This window comes from Thamnophis sirtalis, unplaced genomic scaffold, assembly GCF_051295495.1.
Source record: "Thamnophis sirtalis isolate CommonGarterSnake01/CBP01778 unplaced genomic scaffold, rThaSir2_p1.2 scaffold_3, whole genome shotgun sequence".
NCBI lineage: Eukaryota > Metazoa > Chordata > Lepidosauria > Squamata > Natricidae > Thamnophis > Thamnophis sirtalis.
The window spans coordinates 90,857,847-90,878,919 of NW_028261383.1; the positions used below are offsets into that span (position 1 = coordinate 90,857,847).

The window sequence follows — 21,073 nt, forward strand, 5'->3', positions numbered from 1 at the left end:
CTTTTGATTTAGTCATTATTTGATTAACACATGACCAGCTGTAATTTGGTGTTGGTCATTATTAGAAGAGTTTGCTTTGATGTTTCCTAGACATTTAACAAAAATAGTATGAATTGCATACTATTATATCCTGTAATACATGACATGGTTCTTGATTTTATTTATTTACATACTTTACTGTTGAATTGCCAAAAATATTAAAATGTACTATTTCATATAATTTTTAAAGTGAGAAAAATGGAATCACAAACTTTCTGATGCTTATTTAAATGTAGTTATGCATACAATTCTAATTCATGTCAGTGATATTCAAAAATTAGTTGTCCATATTCAATTGTACTAGAAAAGTCTACAGCTTATACAGGAAGCTAGAAAACAGGAAGGAATGGAAAACAGGAAGGAATAGGGAAGGAATACAAACAGAGTATCTTGGCATCTGTTCATTGCATAGAAAACAGTACATATGATATGTTCTTGATATTGACAGATGGTGCATGGGGTTGGGGGGGATCACATTTAAAAATAGCTATTTGTTCGCCTATTTATCCCTTGTTTTCAATTTTCTTCTTGGTTCTTTCTTCAGAGCTGCCTGTTTCAGTTTTGGATGCTTGGAAATTACAGTCCTGAATTCTTGAAGTTTGATCACCACAATTCCAGACCTAATATTCAAAATAGCAAAAAAAGTGGTAAGAATATACCTGTTAATACACACTTTCAAAGAGCAGGCAGAATTCACATAATTAACTACTTTTAGGTTCTAAAACATCCTCTCTACTAAAAAAAGTAGCACTGGTTCATACATTGAACTATAATACATGGATATATACAGAGTGGTGGGTTGCAGGCGGTATGCCCCGGTACGGGCGTACTGGAGCATGCCCGGAGCACCGGGTACTGTTCCGGTACGGTGCTTTGGAGGGCCCACCTGCCCGCTCATGCTCCTTATCTGTCTTTAAAGTCTTTGGTGCTTCTGTGCACGCGCATGGCATGTACAGCGCCTGTGCAATGCTCCGTCAAGCAGCTGGAGCATCTCGGAGGCATTGCTGGATGGTAAGACGCATGTGCTGTGCTTGTCCATGTGGACGCCGCCGGGCCTGTTCCAACAGTATTGGTTGGAACGAGATCCGGAACCAATCACTGATGAGTTACATATTTATATCAGTAAACTGTTTTCATGCTGAAAAGGAAAGATGTGATTTTATCAAGATAAGAAAAGTAACTTTTACCTTGAAGGAATACTTCTTAGCCTCTTAAAATTTTTCTTAAGTTTTTTTCTTCTGTCACCTGTAAAGCTACACAACATCTGTGAAATAAAGCATAGAAACTTTTTCATCTAGCACTAATAACTGCTAAAAGGAAAATATTTCTTTGCAGCTTACCTATTCTTAGCATTCCCCAGTATATTCAAAAGCAGGAGCCTGTAGCACTCACCCAATCCAGAAATGGCTTCTGTGCAGTTGTTTGTAGAAATCTTTTTTGAATTTTCAAGTGCTAGGGAACGCTGAGGAGGGCTGCTTTTCTCTGCTCTTAAAAATGAAGGGTTCATGTTGTTTATCAAAGCAGGTCCAAGGGGGTGTTTTTTCTTGAAACTTGAAACCTAAAGCAAACAATCCTTTTGTAGATGTGCACTATAATAGTAACTAATCTGTTGTTTCAAACTAGCCATTAGTTTGAAAACAATAATTTTTAAAGCATTGAGTTCCCTTACCATTGGTTGAGTCCATGCAATATCTCTCTTGCTTTCTGCATATCTGTAAGAATATTCCCTCTTAAAATATTAGGTGACTGACTTATCAAGCATTTCATTGCTAATAAGACTTTTAAATACACACACTTGCTGGTATCTTAGAAAGTACAACCATTAAAACTTTACATGGTTTATGAAATAAAACTTTCTATTTTTATACTAGTATTTATAAAATTTCTTCGTGTTATATCAGATTTCTTTGACAATATTTTGCTTTATGGAGCTGCCTAAATTGATAGCTGGAAGAAAGTAGTACCATAACCACAGAACAGCAAGTTGCTATATTTCAGTGCACTAATCAAAGCATGAAGATAGACTACTTTGCTTTGCCTGAATACCTAATTTCAAAGAATTGTCTTCTGCCCATGTGCATAGAAGATATGCAAAACAGTTGTTTCGACACAATGGTTGCTGCTTTTGCAAACTTATATCAAAGGAGCTCTTTTCTTTCCTTACCTGGCAAGCAACCATACAAATACTGTCTTTACTGCAGAACAAAAAAAAATTGCGCTAGCAACATATTTTGAGACAGTTGTTAAGTGAGTTTTGTCCCATTAAGATCTTTTTTGACACTGTTGTTAAGCGAATCATTGCAGTTGTTAAGTTAGCAACACAGTTGTTAAGTGAATCTGGCTTCCCCATTGACTTTGCTTGCCAGAAGGTTGCAAAAGGTGATCACATGACCCTAGGATACTGCAATTGTCATAAATATGAGATAGCTGCCAACTGTGTGAATTTTTAACATGTGACCATGGAGAGACTGCAACAGTGATAAGTGTGAAAAGTCACACAGGTCCTAAATCACCTTTTTTTCAGTGTCATCGTAACTTTAGTCACTAAACTAACTATTACAAGTCAAAGACTTGTAATGGCCCTTGTACAAGTACTTACATTGTAACTTCCAGTTTTAACATTGTACAATCAAAATTTGGTTTCAAAGTAGTCAGCTTTTTGGCTTCGGGGGGCTTTCCCAAACTGGAAAAATTAGAAATTGTGACGTTGTAATATTCTTTAATTTCCCAAATTATAATAATATGAAATGCTATTGTTTCTGTATTGTTGCTTTTTTTTCAACTTGTATGTTGTTTAGAGTTGAAAAACCGAATCTGCGTAAAAAGATTCTCAATAAATACAGCAATGAAAAGATTGCTTTATGAAATGAAAAGAACCCTGAAAAGATTATTGAAATAAATCCCACCTCAGTGATACTATCACACCATTGGATAACTTTATATGGTTCCTCTGTAAGGTTGGGGGATTGAATTGTATATATAATTTGAATTGTATATATAATTTGAATTGTATATGTAATTTGAATTATATATTCAAATGTTGTCCATCCTGATCTAGATGATAACATGTAATGCAAATATTGTCAACAGAGTAGAGACACAGAAGTATTTTCCTGCTCATTTAATATATCTGAACCTTACTTATTTATAAAGAAAAAAACTCCTTTATATCCAGTTGTGTCCATCCATCAAGTTTACAGACATTGCTGGCAGATCAGTTTTCTCAATCCTCTTTCTTGCATTCTGTGGAATAAATCTGAGATATGCAGGAGAACAAGAGGAACTACTCATGTCCATACAGTGGAAATATGTAGAATCTTTGCATGCAGTTTTTCATGTAACTATATTCATCAATTGAGAGAAAAACAGACTATTGTATCCAGAGATTGGCAACACATTTGTGGAACAGTTTGCTGGCAAGACATTAATTAATATTTTAAAATACTAGCAGTTCTATTTTCCCTAATACAATGCTTTGGCAGTTTGGATCTGAGCTTTAGTATAATGATTACTTTAAATTCTGTTAATTATTGCTACATATTGTTTATAAAGTACAGAAAAGGAAAGGTTAGTTCAATAAGGTATTGCTGTTTAGAGAATTGCTTTTATTTATTTATTTGCTAATATTTACTGTAATTCAAGACAAATATGGTTTCAGACCAAAGCAATAACTTGACAAGTTTTATTTAGGAGCCATAGCAAGAGGATCCCTAGCAATATCAGAAAACTGGTTGGTTGTAACAGCAACGAAGTACAGATTTATTTTCAGTTAATTTATAATACATTTTTATTTGTGATAAAGTACTGTTAAATTATCCTTATAAAAATTCTTAATAATATTGGGTTTCTGTCCTAAATTGACTTCCTAGAGCAGTGGTTCCCAAACTTGGCAACTTTAAGACTTGTGGACTTCAACTCCCAGAATTCTCCAGCCAGCAGCAGCCAAAGTTGCCAAGTTTGGGAACCACTGTCCTAGAGTATTGGGGAATGTTAATCATTAGAAAATATTAAAATTTTCTAATACAAAGAAATATCTAGATTTGGGATAAGAATATGGGATTTAAAATTTATGAATATTATTAGAACTTTTTGTGCAGCTAATGAGTGTGCTAGCTTGGTCGCTCAACAGGGAGACACTGGTGAAGCGGGCCCTGCATTTTCTCCGTCGCATGAGAAAAGTTCATTTTCCTTCTCCTGTCCTTACCACTTTCTGTAGAGGAACAATTGAGAGCATCCTGTCATATGGCATTACTGTCTGGTTTGGAAGCATTACTGCTTCGGACAGGAAGGCTGTGCAGAAAATGGTGAGGATGGCAGAAAAGATAATTGGTAGTTCATTCCCTTCTATCCAGGACATGGCATATAAGCGATGCTTAATCAAGGTCCGCAGGATTGTCTGGCACGTTACACATCCTCTTCACGATCTGTTTTCCACATTACCTTTTGGGAGGAGGCTTCATGGTATCTGAAGCAGAACAACTAGATTAAGCCACAGTTTCGTTCCATATAGTATCAACCTTGTGAACTCTCAAGTTTCCTGCCTGTGGAGATTCTCAGTCGTCCAGGTCATGGTTGTCCCAAAGGTACTTTTTCAAGAGGCAACTGAACTTGCTCTCAAAGGAAAGTATACATCTATCCATACACATACATAACACAGATATACACATACTACACATACACACACACACACACACACACACACACCCCTCACTGTCCATTTTGAATACATAGCAGAAGGAGAAAAAATGAGATTCCAAAGGTGCTTTTTCAAGAAGCAACTGGAGTTTCTGTTTTTTCTTTGTAGATGTTTCACTTCTCATCCAAGAAGCTTCTTCAGCTTTCATATCTCTGTTATGTATGTGTATGGGTATATGTATACTTTCCTTTGAGAGCAGGCAACAGAATTTCATTTTTGATGTGTGCCACAGTAAAAAGTGACAAAGGTTATCTTATCTATCTTAAAAGACGTTTCACATTTCAAAAATTCTTTTTACACAGATCCTGAAAACTGCCAAATTCTGAGACAGAGATTACATGACACTACAACATGAGCGAGAATAAATGTGACACACAGTTTTACAGTGTTCAAGTTGCAGATTCAACATTCACTGTACTAAAACGCTACCAGCAATTGAAACCTATTGGCTCTGGGGCTCAAGGCATTGTTTGGTGAGTAAGCAAACAAATAGCAGCACCTACCTTTTCTTGGTTAATTCCAAAGACATTTAGTAAAGTTATTTGTATGGGGAGCCCCCAAGGAATCCTAGGACTAGGCTAAATTATTCAAAAATAATCTGGCAATTGACAATGGCAAAACAGATGTTGCTAACAAGCAAGCTGCTACAGTGTGTTCATCAAGTCTCAGGAAACAAGCTTGACTTGAGAGTCTTCATCTTTTATTTGCAAACACTAATATAAACAACTGCAAAAGTACAGTCCACCTTTACGGACAGTAAAGTAGTAAAATTGCCAAAATTTTAAATACTTCATATATAAGAAAATTGTTAGATAATTGTGGCTGGGTCTTCCCAGTGCCAATCTCCCCCCACCCCAACCATGACAGTCATTCAGGCTAAAGGGATATGGGAAAATACGACTGATGTTTATGAGGCTACCAAAATAAACATATGCAAATTGTACAGTACAGGTAATCCTCAACTTACAATTCTAATTGAACCAGGAATTATGATTGTTAAGTTGTGGCTTAAGCAGGTCACCATGTGACTGTGACTGTTTTTACAACCTTTTTTGCGGCAGTTATTAAGTGAATGCTATGGTAGTTAAGCAAGTTTTCCAGTGGATTTTTTGGTTGAAAACTGGGAGTGAACACAAGCAACCAGCAAAAATCCCTGAAAATCAACCATGGGTCCATAGATCCCCACAAATGGTTGTAAATTTGAGCTGGTTGCCAAGCACTAAAAATACGATCATGTGACTGAGCTGTTTGCGACTGTTAGTACTTTGAAAACAGGCTGCAATAGCTCTGAAGAGATCAATTGTAACTTTGAGCAATTGCTAAGCAACTGGTCATTAAGCAAAGACTATATTTTAATAACTCATCCAAAAACCAGCATCTGACTCTTAGCATTCACTTTAAGGAACAGACAGATGATTTATATAGCTCTGTAGGAACAGATGTTTGAGCAAATTAAAGATGGTAAGAAACAAAGTAGATGAATTTTTATTAGGGATCAGATGAGGGAAGGTAGCTAGCATTGGGACAGTATAACATCTTTGGCAATTACGCAATTCGTAACTTATAATTGTATGTTTATGCCAGTGCTGTTATCCGTGCAGAAATTCATGGACCAATGAATAGCTTCAAAAATCTGACATATATTACCACTGTTTTAATGTTATTGTTGAAGAGTTGCTATAGGTAAATGGTTTTTTTCTGGGGCTGGATATCCAGGATCCCTATCTCATCTGGGACTGTATAACCCTTTGCCAGAAAGTTCTTGGTATACTTTTAAAATACATGGGGGGGGGGGTAGTCATTGGAGGGAATCCTTGCTTCATTCTGGAGCTCCAGACAATCATTTTACAATAACTGCATTGATGCTTGTTTGTCTCCCTATCCTGTAGAATTTCCTTTATACGCACACTGGATGCTAATTTTATCTTTCCTTACTCCTATACCCATTCATTCATCTTAGCAGTACAGTATGATGGTCATGATCCTGGTTGTTGGGAAAGCAGGAGTTTTATGTGCACTGCTCAGAACATGTTGCTGGCTGGCAAATTTTAGTTGGCTCAAGTTATCATTGCTTTCAGCGTATACTAGTCTTGTTTTCGAAGAACCTGAGCTGGAATGTTTCTGCTTCAATGTTTCAGTGCTGCATTTGATACTGTTCTTGGAATAAATGTTGCTGTAAAGAAGCTGAGTCGCCCTTTCCAGAATCAAACCCATGCAAAGCGAGCTTACCGAGAACTAGTGCTGCTAAAGTGTGTAAATCACAAAAATGTGAGTAAATTTAATATAGCATATATTGAAAATATGTATTTTATATTGAAATCAAATGACTATCAAATAATGTTATGTATGTATGTGTAGGGAGGGAGAGAGAAGGGGGATCTGGAAATGTGAGAAATACTTAACAATAGTGTCAATAAAAACATATTTGTATGTTTTTATTGAAGAATTTTCAACCATTCTTGTATTAGGCTTATTTAATATAATTACTGATATGATGTATTAGCACAGCAGCTTGAATTACATTGTTGCTAATTTCATTTATTTTAATATTTTTAATAGCATATAGCTTACTGTACCTTTGTAAAGATTGCTAATACTGAGTTTTGGAATTATACAAATAAGCTTTTATATGTGGCTATTAAAATAAAACGCTTGAGCCAGTTATTCTCTCTCAACTCTAGAAAACAAACAATGGCAAACCACTTTTGAAAGCTTGCCTGAAAAACTGCAGGGATTGTCTATGCAGTTGCTAGGAATTAATTCTGACATGAAAGTATCCAGAAAAAAAAGGACAGAAAAGTTTAATAATTCACAATAATAGTAGATTTGAGAGTTGATAGAATATCTGAAAACATTTACATTACAGTTTTGGAGTAAATGTATCTGTCAGTTGTCATTACAGTCTGAGATAATGTCATGTAGTAAATCTTAATAATTTGCATTAACACTTTTCACCAATGTTAATGAATTATGATAATCATGGGAATTGCTTTCTATAAGGTGAGAAATGTATGGAATTTATTGTTCTGAAAATAATTTTATTTACATTAGCTATTGTTTTATTTTGTAATAAATCCACTCTGAAAGCTGTTTGAGGTTTTTTTTTCTTTAATATATACTTCAATTGTAAAATTTCAGATATAATTATGTGCTCAGTGCAGCCATACAAAACAATATACAAGAAATTGAGATAATATTGTTGAAACACAGAAGATCTATTACTATATTAGAAGAAACTAAAAAAGTTCAGATTTTTCATAAAAATCTATTTAACATATATATTAATTTTGCCAAGCATTGCTGAAAGTGGAATGATGGTTCATTGGCTTGCATCATAAATATCAACAATATTCTACAAATTTATTAAAATGGTTTAGACAATAACATCTTGACTGCTCTTTATGGTTTTGTGACTTTCTCCAAACTAATATAGACTTGATTATACTGTATTACTGCATTTTTACTACAGTATTTTAGAATCTTTATATTTTACTGTATATTCTTCGATCTTAGCACTCCCAGAATGCTTCATATTAACCGTTACTGAATGATCTGATTATTATATCATTATTATGCAATTTTGTGGTTGTACTAATTTTGTTTATTTCTATCTGACTTCTGGTTTTACAGATAATTAGTCTATTAAATGTATTTACACCACAGAAGTCATTAGAAGAATTTCAAGATGTGTAAGTTTATTTTTTTTAATTTATTCAGTTTCCCCTAGAAATATACATTTTTACCAACAATAAGCTGAACATATGATGTTTCCTAATGTATCCTTAATGATATTTCAGTAAATATGAGAAATGTATGTGTATATATGTGTGTGTGTGTGTCTGTCTGTCTGTCTCTAATTTGTTCATTCTTAATCTTTACTAAACAGAACTAATTGTTAAAGCTTCAAGTAGTTTTAATCTTTACTAAACAAACCTAATTGTTAAAGATACAAGTTGCAATAACACTGAATATAATTCCTTTAACACAAACTGGGCAAATGAAATATTTTAGTCTTTCCATATATACCAGATTTCTTCACTGCACTGTCTATATCACTGCACAGCTAAGAATAGTAGTAAGACAATTTATTTTCCCATTAAAGTGCATATTGGAAATGATTTTCGGGGTATAATAATCTGTTCACATTCTTGTTTTAATTATATTCTACTTTGTTGTGGACAACATGCCTTTTAAAAAAATCTCTCTCTCTCTCTCTCTCTCCCTCCCTCCCTCCCTCCCTCTCTCTCTCTCTCTCTCTCCATCATCTATCTATCTATCTATCTATCTATCTATCTATCTATCTATCTATCTATCTATCTATCTATCTATCATATATCTAATCTTCTGTAATTGTAATCCAAAGAACTCTTAGTTATTAATAAAAAATAAAAATACACAATAAAAATACAAATACACAATAGAAATTGCTCCAGTCTTTGGTGGGAGACTGGTCCACAGAATAGGAGAAATTACTGGAAAATACTTTTTGGAGCCCCACCTTCCTTACCTCAGAAATTCGATTGAGCTTTTGAGATACAATGCATTTTTGCTGTGCTACACATGATTTACATGTTGCTTTTGTAATGCAATTTGTTTCTCCAACCTTGGTTGTTTTCTTAAATGTTTCATTACCCAAACTAGTACCATCATCAGTGCTAGTGGGAAGTTGGGTTTGCTTTCGGTGTTTATACTAATGGCCACACCCTACTAGCATTGATGGTGTTACTTAATGTGGATTTGAAAGAAAACAACCATGCTCAGAGATCATCAAGGACCCCCTTCAAACCTGAGCTACAAATACTCTCCTCTATTGCCAATTTGTTTTCCTGGTTTATTCAATTTTAAGCTAGAGTCATATATTTAAGGTATTGGAAGGGCACTGGGAAAATCCAGCTGCTAGTCTATTCTCAAACTGTTTGAAACTCAAGAGTTTGAGTTTGGCTAGTCTTTCTTCATCCACCTGACCTAACAGTGTTCCTATGGAGAAAAAATGAATAATTCAATGAAATGTTTCAGGTTTTACACTTTAATCAACTGTTTCATTTTAATTGTAATTTTCTGTTCCCTATTCCATTTATACAATGTGCTTTCTATTTGATTTTAAAATAAAATAAAAAGTGCATATCTGACTGTTAAACACTATGGCAATCCTTGATTAAAATGATTTCTGCATAAACATGCAAGTAGTCCTCACTTAATGACAACCCTGTACAGCAGGGGTGTCAAAATCAAGGCCCACAGGCCGCATCTGGTCCATGGGATGTTTAGAACTGGCCCGCGGGACGCTCCTGGAAACAGCAAAAGACTGGCTTGCGGTGCCTCTGCCAGCAAAAATGGAGCTCAGGAGGGGTGCGTGCGTGCGTGCGTGCCGCATGCAGCCCTCCTGAGGTCCATTTTCACTGGCAGATCGCTCAGGCCACCACAGGCAGACTCGACATGAGTGACATCAAGCTGGTCACACCCACCCTGGCCATATCCACCTGGTCCCCCGAAGGTCAAACACAACCGTGATGTGGCCCTCAATGAAATTGAGTTTGACACTCCTGCTACAGAGCAACTTATTCAATGTTACTATGCTTCTGAAAAAGTAACTGTACAATCAGTCATCACATTTATGACCATCACAATATCCCTGTAGTCAGATGATCAAGATTCACACACTTTACAATCAACTTACTTACTAAGTCAGTGTTTTCCAGTCATGTTTTTGCAATTTGTGTGCTTCACAGCCAGTTTCCAATAAGGAAAATCACTGGAGAAGCCAAGAGTAAAATTGCAAGTTGTGGTCATGTGTTTCCTCGCTTAATAACTGAATGGGAAATGATTCAGAAATCCATCATGGTCATGTAATTAGTGACCACATAATTTAGTGATTGAGTTGCTGGTCCCAAGTGTTAATTAAGCAAGGGCTACCTGTACTATAGTTTTAAGCCTGTTTTATTTCATTTATTGTACTGAAATTATTTTATATTGAAGAAAATACACTGATGGCTTGACCTGTGTATGCATGGAATAGAATAGATGTTAATTACTTTAAAAAAATATTTCAGGTATTTGGTTATGGAATTGATGGATGCTAATTTATGTCAAGTTATTCATATGGAGCTGGATCATGAAAGAATGTCCTATCTTTTATACCAGATGTTGTGTGGGATCAAACATCTTCATTCAGCTGGTATCATCCACAGAGTAGGTAGTGCTGTTATAATCACACTATTAATTGACTTTTATTTTACATTGTTGTGTCTATATCTTCTATAAATCTTTCTCTAGTTCATTTATCTATCTGTGCAAAAATTAAAAGTGTATACAATGCCATTAATTTTTATGGATTATTTAGATGCACTGTTACTAAGAATCTTACTTGCCATGGTTTTATCAAAATACATACCGTATTTTTCGGAGTATACAACCCTCCTTATAATCCTTCTTATTATCATCTTTATATTCCAAGCTTAAGAAAGAAAGAAAAACCCTTAAATCGAGTTCAAAAACAATCCAATCAATCAAATTAACCATTATAAAAAAAGGAGAATTTTAATCCATAGGTATAAGCAAAAGTGAAAAAAGAAGAAGAAAGAATTAATCCATTCAGTTTAAAAAATAGGGAGCCCCTGCAAAAGTTCCATCCGTGGAAAAAAAAAATTAGAAACTGGATAACACACTAAGTTCAATGCAGATCAATCTCGCCGCCTACAGTCTTCTGTCTTCAATCTTAACTTATTTTTTTTTTCCTTGGGTAGTCTCTTCCTCTAATAATAACATTTCCTCACCAATTCGACACACTTTCTCTTTCCACTTCCTTCCCATTCCAGAGTTGTCCCAACTTCAGCAGCTTCATTAGCTGCGTTTCTGTTGCTGAAAAAAAAAAGGCTATTCCTGGATCTTTCAGGGACTTTGCGTCCCTGAGATCAGCAGGAGGTGCCCTTCTCAAACACCGTCTCTGTGGGATGGTTTAGGTCCAAATGGACCGTCCAGCTGCAGAAATGCGACAGATCTCAGAGCACCAAGATCGCATGTCATACCGTCGCGACGTCAGCTATCCCAAGTTATTTGCTTCTTGATGAGAGTCTGTACTGTTTCCTCCTTCTTCACGGCAAGCAGCACCACCTTGTGTCCTAAGGATCCATTAATTGTCACATGTAATCCAGCCTCCTGTTACGTCCCTGGAGTGGAAATATTTGAAATGTAAACGTGATATTGTTAGATACCTGCATTTAAATTCATAATGTTTGTATATTTTTAATACTAATATTATGGGATCACCAAGCCTTACAGAAATGTACAGATGGCTAGATATTTTTGTCTTTGATTTGCTACAATCCCTCTCTATATTTTCTCACTCTAAGTTATTTTTTTTCTTTTCCAGAAAAGGGGAATCCACTAAGTAGAAAAAGACGGTGATGCTTTTTGATTGTAGTTGTGTCGGAGCCATCTCTCTGAAGGCATCCAATTCTTAAGATGAAATTTAGTGTCTCCCCCCACTCCTAAATTAATCCCTACCCAATTCTGCATGTTCTTAACTATTACCTGATATTTTATTCAGAATTAGGGTTAATAATTTAATACTGTATAGCCCACTTTAATGTTCTACCTTTTTACATTGATTTTTAAAATAATGTGTTCACTTTTGAGTTCCTCAATGTGGACTACGCTGTCAGTATTATTAGTAAGCAATAAACACCAGATAAAATTACAAAGTGTAAGTGCTTTTCCAGCTGTTGAAAATATGCCACAGCCAAGGCAAAATGAGATTAAAGTTTCAATTACAAATAATTTTTTGAATAGAGGTAAATTAGAGCATGGTTCATTGGAATTTTCAATCAGCTGGAAAGCATCCATGACACCTGTCAGCATCTGTTCAATGTGATTAATTGATCAATAGGTTTTGCTTGTCATTTTTGGCAGCCTAATAATGTGCTGGCTTTTAAGGATTATACTACTTTTTCAGCATTTAACTGGATGTATTTTTTTGTCCTTAGGATTTAAAACCGAGCAATATAGTAGTAAAATCAGATTGTACTCTCAAAATCCTTGACTTTGGACTTGCAAGAACAGCATGTACTAATTTCATGATGACCCCATATGTAGTAACACGATATTATAGAGCACCAGAAGTTATTCTTGGCATGGGATACAAAGAGAATGGTAAGTTACAGACTAGAAGTGACATATTTGGAGTACTTGATCAATGGTTATGTTTTTCTATTTTTTCACTGTCTTACCACAAGCTTACTGGTTTCAGATTGTAACTTAGTTTTCTTGTTTTGGGAGGTAAATCACCTGAGTCAGTTTGGCTAGGTTGTTCCAAGAAGGAGTCTTTCTTTTGAAGATGGAGATGGCATAATATAATATCAAGTGATATAACTAACTCAGCCATCGATACTAAATAGGCCCTTGAAATTAAGTGGATCTCATGCTTTGGCCTAGTGTAGGAAGTAGCTTTAGTAACAGGTGATAATGTTTTCGTGAATAACAGTTCCACACTTGACCCAGCTGCTCACTTATGCAACTTTAGTTCTCAGCACTACATGGGAAGTACCTGCTGATTGCTTACAGTAAAAATGGGACTTCTGTCCTTGATTACTGTATACATAATAGTTGACAGAAACTTTCTGCAATATCTTCATGAGTATAGAATGAAAGCTAATGATAAAATTGATTTTCTGAATTACTACATAGCAATTGGAAATTTAATGATAAAATGGTTTGCTTTATCGGTAGATGTATATAGGATATATGGGTACTTTAAAAAAGTATTACCATATATAATCTGCAGAAAACCCAAACTCAATTCTTTGGGTGTATTTTGGCATTTAAAATTCTTGGCTGATTTCCAAACATATGCAATACATTTGTCAATAACTCCTTCACTGTGCAGTTATTTTATGAAAATATATGTATAGATTTTTTAAAAATGTTTAATTTTTATCCCCATTACACTTAATATTTAATAGTGGATATCTGGTCTGTTGGGTGCATAATGGCCGAAATGGTCCTCCATAAGGTCCTGTTTCCTGGAAGAGATTGTATCCTTTGCAGCTCTTTCAGCGCGTTCAGATTATTTAAAATAAGCCTGACACGTATGTGTTGTGTGTGTGTTGTGTACTTTTAATGGTGTTCTGGTATTTTAAATTTGTAATTAGATCATTATTCCTGTCCATATTGTTCCAAAACACGTTAGCTGTTTTACTTTATGCATTGTTATGTTTTAAATGTAAAAATGTTTTTTGTTTTCTGCTTTATTCACAACACTTCATAATTTTATCATTTCACTTTTACTTTCAGTTGATATCTGGTCAGTTGGTTGCATCATGGGAGAATTGGTGAAAGGTTGTGTGATATTCCAAGGCACTGATCGTATCCTTCCCTAATAATCTTTGAATCCTAATTCATATTTAGCAACAAGTTATTTGATTTATGGGTATAAAAGATGCTAATCCCATATACTCAGTGGAACAGTTCTTTCTTGTACGAACCAAATTTGTGAAATTTGTTGTTTTAACAAAACAGCTAAACTTTTATTCTCATATTAATTGCATTAATTTTAGTTTTTGAACATTAATTGTCCATTACAGGAATTTTATATTTTTGCAGTTTTAATAACCCAGCACATTTATTTAAACTGAAAATTCTGCAAACTATTGCTCAAAATTTAAACTGATTGCTTTTTTCATTTTTCTGCACGATGGAAATGGACTCAACTATGGTTTTGTCTTGTCACTTCTTATCCTGCTACTTACCTAAAGAAGGCATGAAGGTTAGAAAAGTATAATTACAAATGCTTAATTTTAGGTTTTTTAATGGTTGATTATGTATTAGCCTATTAAGACAATAAAAGAGAGGAAGCTTGATTTCATTTTTTTGAATTTCTACCCTGTGTATTCTTTTATTCTCTAAAGCCTTATAACCAACCTAACACAATTCTTCATGAATGCTGTGTCTCTTGTGGATTTCATGTTAATGCTGATTTTCATATTTGCTGTCTTCATATATGTGTCTTTCATGCTTAGTAAATCTCTTTGCAATAAGTATCTTAGTTATGAGAATCTTGTCAACCTGTTAACCATGTTGGTACTTTTTATTTCTGAAATTGTATTGGATTGAACATAAGTTGCAGAAATAATTGCAGTTTCTTCAGAAGTGTTGTTTCTGTTTATGATTGAACAGGAACAGATAAGAAAGCAGTGGTCTTCACATGTGAGTGTTTTAGATCAAGAGTGGGTAATATTGTAAGGTGGAGACTGTAACTTAGCCTTCTTGATCTAGAACAGACCTGTCAAACTGCCTGCCTGTGAGCCAGATGCATTATGTGCAGGCCACGCCCACCACGGCTCCTCAAAGACAAAAAAGTTGAGCTTTGTCATGCGACGCAATCGAGTTTGACACTGGTGATCTAGAGGATCATATATAGAGGGTGCAATAATGTCATTAAAAGAGATGTGACTAATTTTTTTTGCCTTTGTTATATTTGTCGGTGTGGGGAATGAGGAGTGTATATTGCCCTAGGAAACATATCGTTACAATTCTCACCTTCTAAATTCAGAAGAGTGACTCCAGATTTGTGCCCTTTCCCCTTCCTGTCATCTAGCAGAATCTGCTATTTAACTATAAATGTGCTATTAATTCTCTAATCTGATATTCTTCAGAAGTATAAAAACTTGAATTCCTAGAGAATAAGCCATGAGATTAGTCACATCAGTGGCTGGAATATAAAAGCTCAGAAAGATCATCTTGGTAACTTCACATCTCCAGCATGAAAGGCACATTACTTTTGAAATATGCAACAATTTCCTTCCATATTTATGTTGAAAAGTTTTAACTTTATAACGTGAGCCTGCTATATTGTGTTTATTTGTGTCGTTTTCCCCTCCCCCGCCCCCCTTTACACGTCTTGCTCTACAGCCATGCTTCTTCAATATACTTTCTAAGTACTTTTTCCCTGTTGGGTTCTTTGGTTGATGTAATGATTTCCTTACCTGTCCTATTGATTCCTTGCAGGATCTGATATAATTATGTTAGTGGTGAATATCTATGTTCATACTGATCAGTGTACAGTGTTTGTTTTATACTCTTGGGTAGAATAAGAAGAAGTAAGCCAAGAAAATGAAAAATTATTGTATGAATATTTTAAATACGTTTATACAGACACATACACATTCTTTGTTCCAGACTGATCAAATCCTTTAATAAAAATATTTACCTAGAAAGGGAAAAGGCTGTCTTTATTTGCATAATTTAGCATCTGATTGTTTTCATATTTTATGGTACTAGGTTTTGTTTATAAAATTTATATAACCACCTATCTCCTTCCCCAAAGGGGACTCTTTGACTATGTATCAAAAAGGAACCTTTGTTTTGAGTCTTCTATGTAATATGTTAATTCAGTTGACAATCTCATGTTTATAAAATTCTCACATGGTTAGGGTAACTAGAAGCAGAAAGGATGTACAATATATGAAATATATTAATTACCAGAAGGCAATATGTAATTGGTTTCATTCCTACTGAGAATCAGTTGTATGTAGCCAGATCTTACTCTATAGATAGTATATTAAGAACAACAGAGAAGGTGGATTATATATGCCATTCTGATAAAGTCTATGTTTTTTTTCTAGCTTTCTAGCTAATTTAACTGGCTACCCATCTCTTTCTGAAACCTGCTGATCAACAGGACCTGGCTAGCTTTTAACGCTAATGTTTTGTATGTAGTCATCTAAAGTGCAATGGGCTATGAATTCTGATCCCAGTAGCAGGTTTGAATCCCATAAAATAAGATCTGCCTGCTTATGTCTGACAGTTCCCAATGGGGATGAAACTGATCACCTACTGCCTCCTGGTGGTCAGTGTGACTGAACATACCTCCCCCCCCCCCATTAAGAATGGAAAAATAGAGAACTTTTAGAGAAAAATAAAGAAATTAAAAGTCATGGAAGCATGACATCTAACTTTCTATCCTCCTGCGTAAGGGAAGATGAAGGGGCCATATATGCCATATATATTTATATGGTATAATGTAATTTTCAAGTAGCTGTCAGCATTGTCTTACAGATAGTCTTTGACTTATGATCACAGCAGGGAGTGGAAAATTTATTGTTAGCAGTGCAGTTGATAAGTGAGGCAACATACGATGACACTCAGTTTTACAGCCTTTTTGCCACAGTTGCTAACATGTGGTCCTTAAGTGAGACATAATGCCACTGCAACTTGCAATCTCCTTCCAGCTTCCCCTTGACTTTGTTTGTTGAAAGCTGGTTGGAAAATCACAAATAGCAATTATGTGACTGCAGGATGCTACAAACTTTTGCAAGTGCCAGCTGGTTGCCAAGCATCCAGATCATATGGGACCACAGTGTCACTGCAATGGTCATAAAGGTGAGGGCCAATTGTTAAGCCAATTTTTTCAGTGCTTTCATAACTTTGAACAGTTGCTAATGAATGGTTGTTAAGTGAGAACTACCTGTACTTTTCCTTCTGGAAAATACATATCTCAATATGTTTTCTCCAAAATAGTGGCATTAAACTGTGCATGAAAGCCATTGTACTCTCCATGTCAGTTGGGCAGTGCTGTTTAATGGAGAGGCTCTATAATCGAGTTGGCAAACCTTTAAGATAAGAGGGGTAGATTTGGAATTTTGGAATGGACTGTGGATACTCACACAAAACGACTTTCATGGTAGGCAACGGCAGTCCTGAAATATCCATCCATTTACTTTTAGAAAGCATAAAAAGGTATTGGGAGGTTAAAAAAAATCCTATATCTCCCTCATCATCCAAAGCACTAGGCTGTATTCTGTGACTAAATGCATTTAGGTTGGAAATATTTGTAAATGTATTTCAATGTTGACAAAGAGCGTAAATAATCTGATTTGCTTTAACTATTTGATTTTCAGGTGTTTTTAAAAATATTCAAGGTATCATGAAATACTATTGAAGAGCATGGGTTCAGAGTGAAACAGAAACTAAAAACAAACCTAGTTCATATACCCTATGAATTTTAGCAGCATTATTCACAGTCAGTCTTGTGGACTTTGTTCATCCAAATTAATGGTTCTTTAGATTTTGTTTTATTATCACAATTTCTGTAAGAACCTGTTTTCTGAAATAAAGATACTGTTTAAAATAGCACCTAATTTTTCCAAAGTTCTACATATTTGCAATATAAAGTTGGATGAAAAAATACGTTATTTTCCTAAATGAAACTTCTGCAGATATTGATCAATGGAATAAAGTTATTGAACAATTAGGTACACCATCAGCAGATTTCATGAAAAAACTACAGCCCACTGTACGGAATTATGTAGAAAATAGGCCAAAATATCCAGGTATCAAATTTGAAGAACTATTCCCAGACTGGATATTTCCATCAGAGTCTGATCGTGACAAACTAAAAAGTAAGTTTATGTGTATATATTTCAGTAAAGAGCTAGGATTTTGGTTCTGTTTTGCTACATTTTTGTAGAAATGTGTATTTGTCAGGTTACAAGCCAAAATCTACCATGCTAAATTGATTTTATAATAGAGATTGTTGATTTATTATTTCATTTTTTCAATTGAATCAGCCTGACGTTCCAATGAAGTAGTTTAATCTTTGAAAAACCAGGTATCAAGCTCCAAAATTAAACTCTGAAATTTAGCATTTTGAATGATAGTTTAATTGTTGAAGAAAAGTACACTACTTATTCTAGTTGATACATCTCAACCAGATGATGTAAGAAATTGTGGGCATCTGGTTTTAATTATCTGATTATATTTACAAGTATATCAGTTTCATTATCTGATATTGTGAATATCCCAAGTTCTGATATTTCTTTTTCCTTTCTATTCCTATATTAATAAAGAAACAAGAGAATAAACAAAATGTAACAATGAAATGCCTTTAACATGTTAGGTAGATAGACAGACAGAATTTTATTTTTCTGCATCAAAATTTTAATTACAAGACTTTTTTTTATTCCTGTTTTCTAGCAAGTCAAGCTAGAGATTTACTATCAAAAATGCTAGTAGTAGATCCAGACAAACGAATTTCAGTAGATGAAGCTTTGCGACATCCCTATATCACAGTTTGGTATGATCCAGCTGAAGCGGAAGCAGTAAGTATACCTTAAGGTCTTTTTATTTTTATGTATAGAACACTCAGTAACAAATATTGCTGCCTTCTTCATGAATTTAACATTTTACTACATTTTACATAACATATAAGGAAGAGATAAATCATCTGAAGATAGCATTAATACTAAGAATTTAAAATTCACTAAAATATTGTAATATTGGAAAGACCAATAAGAATAGTTGACACTTGCATTTCACATTGATAAGTCATTGATAAGTCATTTGCCAGGGGTTCTGCATATAGAGAGTTTACAGATAATCTTCAGTTCTCTGTTAAAAACTATTAATTCCAAAACTTCTGACAAACAGAATAACAGAGTTGGAAGGGACCTTGGAGGTCTTCTAGTCCAACCCCCTGCTTAGACAGGAAACCCTACACCACTTTAGACAAACACCACTTCAGACTTGAATTGGACTTGAAAATTTAATAAGATACCAGTTCAGATGACAACATACAGGCATATCACTACCACTACCTCAAGAACGCACCAAAATACTGTTCCCAGCTCCATAAGCAATAGTTCCATTTTTAACTGTAATATTTGCAGTTGTATTTGTCAAAAGATAAAGCAGCACTGTTTTTTTGTTTGTAGCCACCACCCCAAATCTATGATGCACAATTGGAAGAAAGAGAACATGCCATTGAAGAATGGAAAGGTAAGTAAAACTTGCAATATATTAAGGAACGTTGATAAAATATTTTGCAGATATCCCATAAGTAACTGGAATAAAGATAAAGTGACTATACCCTTGTGTGTAAATCAGTGTCTGTTCCTACTAAGCAAATTTATATTCTATTAGATCAATATTGATAGTTAAGATTGGGTTGTTTTAATTTAAATGTCATAAGTCGTTTTCATTATCAGCAATGAAAACATTTTCATCTGCAATAAAATTTAGAGCCTTAATGATTTTGTCCAAGCAAGACTTACTCTGAGAGCTCAGGCCCATATTCTATAGGTTGGAAACATGCAGAAGGGGCCTTCATTCTACAGTGGATAGACAATGGCTAAAATGATGATTATATATAAGCAACAAATGTATTATTGTAAATTATGTTTATATTTATTCTTTTCTTGATATGCAGAGTTAATATATAAGGAAGTAATGGATTGGGAAGAAAGAAATAAGAATGGTTTGGTAAAAGAACAGCCTTCAGGTTAGTCATTGATGTAATATAGTTTTTTTTTCTTTTACAATTTTTTAATGGTAGGATGTTTTATTCACAGTTGCTAACAAAGGATATGTATCAAATAAGTTATATATCTTGCAATGGATAATATACACACATGACTAAAAACAAGATAAAAAAGCATATGGACAACAAACAATAGCTTTTTGATTACTAAAAAGAGGCTGTAAAGAGTTAAACACTTTTATATGGATGGAGAGATACATTATTTCTCTTTTGAAACAATTTTACTTGGTGTAGGCTTGGTGGCTGGGAATTCTGGTTTATTCAGAAATAGTTTCCTGGGGGGAAAGGGCAGATTCATTGTTCTTGATAGGAAGCTATAATTTGCTTTCTGTTTACCACTGAAATCTCTCTTAACTGCAATATATGACGGAGATGAATAAAAACTGCCTGATTTGCACTCTAAGGGAGTCTGTTAAGTGTTATGGATGTCAATTTGCATCCAGCTTTCAGAAACAAATCAAAATAGTTATTTCTATCACTTTTGGAAATGCAAAGTCTATTAGTATCCAAGCTATTACTCGTCCTCAGTAAATCACAGTCCTGTGTCCTTGCAGATGCCATTACTAAAGGTATTATCTATTTGTGATGCTAAATGTGATTTTCTTGCAACATTGTAGATAGCTACAGCTTTTTGTTTTTTCTTCTCAAAATTAAGCATAGAGAATGGAACTGTTAATATGAAACTAGATCTTTGACAACATTCCTTATAGAATAAGGTTATTATTCTTATAGAATTGAAATCTGTTCTTTCCACACATCCTGCACATCACACAATCTGCCTCTTCTAGTTTTATTTTCTATAAAGAAGCATTATACAGTATATGCAGGGATTGCATGCAGTGAAACTGCTAATCAGAGGATGACACCCGCTTCCTAGTTATATTTCTAGTAGGAGGAAATATGGAAAGAGGGTTTGGGAAGATTCAGGTGAAAGGGCAGTCCTGGGGTATTCAAGACTGTGAATGCCATCCCTGGTCAAGAAGGTAATGCTAGGAATAATTTCAAGGGCAGTAAAGGCTAATTTTTGA

At 34.6% G+C, this 21,073-nt stretch overlaps 1 protein-coding gene across 3 annotated transcripts in view; it reads left to right on the top strand.

Moving 5' to 3' along the window:
* MAPK9 (mitogen-activated protein kinase 9) overlaps nucleotides 1–21,073 on the top strand; it is a 40,255-nt gene that overhangs the window by 11,509 nt on the left and 7,673 nt on the right. For 2 of the 3 annotated variants that reach the window (XM_087709488.1, XM_087709490.1), the window contains exons 2-12: nucleotides 584–686; nucleotides 5,038–5,208; nucleotides 6,874–7,003; nucleotides 8,366–8,424; nucleotides 10,786–10,924; nucleotides 12,718–12,883; nucleotides 14,024–14,095; nucleotides 17,947–18,129; nucleotides 18,704–18,828; nucleotides 19,441–19,504; nucleotides 19,935–20,006. In XM_087709488.1, coding sequence (XP_087565614.1) covers nucleotides 5,087–5,208; nucleotides 6,874–7,003; nucleotides 8,366–8,424; nucleotides 10,786–10,924; nucleotides 12,718–12,883; nucleotides 14,024–14,095; nucleotides 17,947–18,129; nucleotides 18,704–18,828; nucleotides 19,441–19,504; nucleotides 19,935–20,006 — 1,132 coding nt within the window. In that variant the 5' untranslated portion in view covers nucleotides 584–686; nucleotides 5,038–5,086. Of the gene's footprint in view, nucleotides 1–583; nucleotides 687–5,037; nucleotides 5,209–6,873; nucleotides 7,004–8,365; nucleotides 8,425–10,785; nucleotides 10,925–12,717; nucleotides 12,884–13,692; nucleotides 13,765–14,023; nucleotides 14,096–17,946; nucleotides 18,130–18,703; nucleotides 18,829–19,440; nucleotides 19,505–19,934; nucleotides 20,007–21,073 lie in introns of all 3 variants that reach the window. The other variant, XM_087709489.1, reaches the window with a different exon arrangement.